This window comes from Sphaeroforma arctica, assembly GCF_001186125.1.
Source record: "Sphaeroforma arctica JP610 unplaced genomic scaffold supercont1.537, whole genome shotgun sequence".
Classification (NCBI taxonomy): Eukaryota; class Ichthyosporea; order Ichthyophonida; genus Sphaeroforma; species Sphaeroforma arctica.
In genome coordinates, this window is record NW_014040021.1 from 7,198 (window position 1) to 10,140 (window position 2,943).

Consider the following 2,943-nt stretch of genomic DNA (forward strand, 5'->3'; position numbering starts at 1 on the left):
CGTGTGTGTGTTTGTGTGTGTATGAGAGAGATTATATATATCTATATAAATATATACGGATGTGTTGAATATATATGTATATGTATATATATATATATATATATACATATACATTATGCATGTATGTATGTGTGTGTGTGATTATTTGTGTGAGTATGTGTGTATGTGTGTGTTTATCTGTGTGTATATGCGTGGGTGTGTATGGGTATGTGTGTGTGAGTATGTGTGTTTGTGTGTGCGTGTGTGTTTGCGTGTGTGTGTGTACTTATATATATATGATGGACAATATCAAGTCATACATACGGTATGGTATATAGTGGATGTGCACAAATGTATGAATAATATCCTCCACATGATATCTCAACTTAAATGGTACTATTAATACATTTTCTTTCTTTTGTATTCTCTATTCACGAAGGTTTTGTCCTATTGATGATCTAGAAATAAGCAGCCCGAAAGAAATAAAACATCGCGTTCAGATGTGTGTATGTGAAAGAAATGTTAATTTTCTTATCAGACGTAATATAAGTGAGGAGACTGTAATGTATACCAGAGCCAAACTATATATAACACAATATACGACACCCATGTATATACGTACATCCATACGTTCGTGTTTTTTGAAACACATATCTGAGCAATATCCGAATAGGTGCAACACAATCATGATAAGTACTTGCAGATTCACGCAAAATAGAAAACATCCTTCGCCAATCATCCCCGCTTATCCCTGCTGTTACCTTCGTACCAACTCGTTTAATATATACATATTCCTAATATACTCAAGCATTCATTCTAATAATTACCGTGCCCGAATCCCCAGCCCATTTCCCACGTTACACGGCACAACATGGATCGCCGCTCACTTCTATCGTATCCCCAGGTGCAATCGGGGCGTCGCAGTCTCTGAAGAGATACTGGCCTGTCGAGAACCCAGCAATAACAGACAAAAATAGATATGTACTGTACGTCATGGCAGCCAACATGGCCAAATACCCCGTCACAAGACTTAATCCGTGTAGTAGAGCCACAGTTGCGTCAAGTTTCTTGTTCCTGCGGTGCTTGTTGCTACCTCGGTTGCCTGGTGATACTATTAAGGTAGTTCGCTCGGTCGAGTCGTCTGAGCCTTTACGAGGCCTTCCCTCGAGAGCCTGCATACGCTGCAGGTACACAAGCCCGCGTCGATATGACGACATGTACTCGTGGAACACAGCCAGCCCGAAACACGCCAGCATGCCGACCATCATCTTGAAACGTGAATCCAATACAAACCAGGAGAACCACAGGACTATACATGTTGTATCTTGTGTTGTGAACCCATCGTACATGAACATGACCGTACGACCTGAGCAGTAGGAAACATCTTCCACATCCTTCTTCATGTGCTTGATGGTGCGTAGGTAGTTCCTGGGCGCTTCGAAAAAGTTAGTTACCTGGTTGCTCATTCCACAGAACCACAGGCTCTGTCTACCCTTGAAGTGTATGTAGTGTTCTTTAGTAGCCTGCATGCCGCATACGGGACATTGTTTCCCTTCGAGATCACCGGCGTTGTGATCGCTTATATGGTCGTCTGTCTCTTGATCTTTCCTACTGAGTTCGTCAGTCTGTTCCAGGGCTGACCCACTTGCAAGTATACCCTCAGAATTGCTGGTCTGGTATAATAGGGGGTCGTCCGCTAATTTGTGTGCACACCCCAGGCTGCATGTATTTAGATATTGACCTTCATTGTACACTAGTTTGAAGGAATCGTCGATTTGCAAGGCCATACCACATACAGGACAGCAAGTCGACCCATGGGGACAGGTGTCTGTTGCGTCGTTTGCGGGAAGCCGGATTGAATTTGAACTCATTCCATTGTGTGTATGTGAGCCTATGGCGGTGTCTAAAGGTTGTGCTAATACAATGACAGCTTGCAATAGCGTATATAACACAAACAGCTTCGTCGATCTGTATATGGTAGATGTCATGATGTACTAATGATAGAAAATTAATATATACTGGCTGTGAAGATGTCAAATGCCAACCTTAAATATGTTTACTTGTGTATCTTATGAATTTATGTTATACTATTATTATATAAATTGTTGACGAGATACGTGCACACACACAGACACGAATCCCCTCATTTTAAAGAGTCATTAACAAACCTCAATCCGTTAAAAGGGTACAATTTATTTGTTTAATGTAAACGCTTATATTCATATGACTACATTCATACCGGTCAAAAGAATAGTAAAAATCGACCTACTGTGCCACTTTAATGGACATTGTCCGAAGGTGTCGTTTAAAACTTTAAACCTGAGGGCTTCTAATATGCACTCGTAGAAATAATTATTGACCAACACCGTTTCAGCGCTTAACGTAAATGTATGTCTATTCGAGTTTAGGTATTATCGCAAACGTATTAAGGATCCCCCATTTCACAGATGTTCTTCTTTTTTTTAAAGTTTGTGTGGAGCTTGCGCAACAAACAAAGGTGATTGATTAAAAATATCAGATCTACCAGTCACAACACAGCGATAAATATGTATTCATCTGAGTTGCCCTGGGGGTAGTGGGGGCTGGGCCGCTTGGCCGTTGGGGAGTCAGTGGGACCGTGGGAGTCTGGGCGACTTCCGGTCTGCGGTCTGAAAGTCTGAAACTACAAGACTGAAACTGAATGACAGGGACTCTTGTGCCGGTCTAAGTCTGAACTTTAGAGTCTGAGTGACAGTCTGGCGCTTGTACTCTAGCGACTAGCGGCCTAGCCACTGGAATTTGGAACCTGGGACCTGGGCCACTGGGATCCGGGATCAACTGAACTTTTGGATTTTTAATAAACTTTCTATACTGAAATAATATTTTACATTAACACTACATTAGTACAGATAGTCGTAATAGTATCAACTAGTTATAGTATAGTCAGCTATAGAGAGATGTCTGGGGAGAGGCTAGGTACATATA

The 2,943-nt window shown here is 41.6% G+C and overlaps 1 protein-coding gene across 1 annotated transcript; it reads right to left on the reverse strand.

The window, feature by feature from the left end:
- Positions 1-718: 718 nt before the first annotated feature.
- Positions 719-2,031, reverse strand: SARC_07061 (hypothetical protein). The gene has a single exon (XM_014299004.1). The coding sequence runs from the start codon at positions 1,965-1,967 to the stop codon at positions 837-839; it is 1,131 nt and encodes a 376-aa protein (XP_014154479.1). The 5' UTR covers positions 1,968-2,031; the 3' UTR covers positions 719-836.
- Positions 2,032-2,943: the final 912 nt, after the last annotated feature.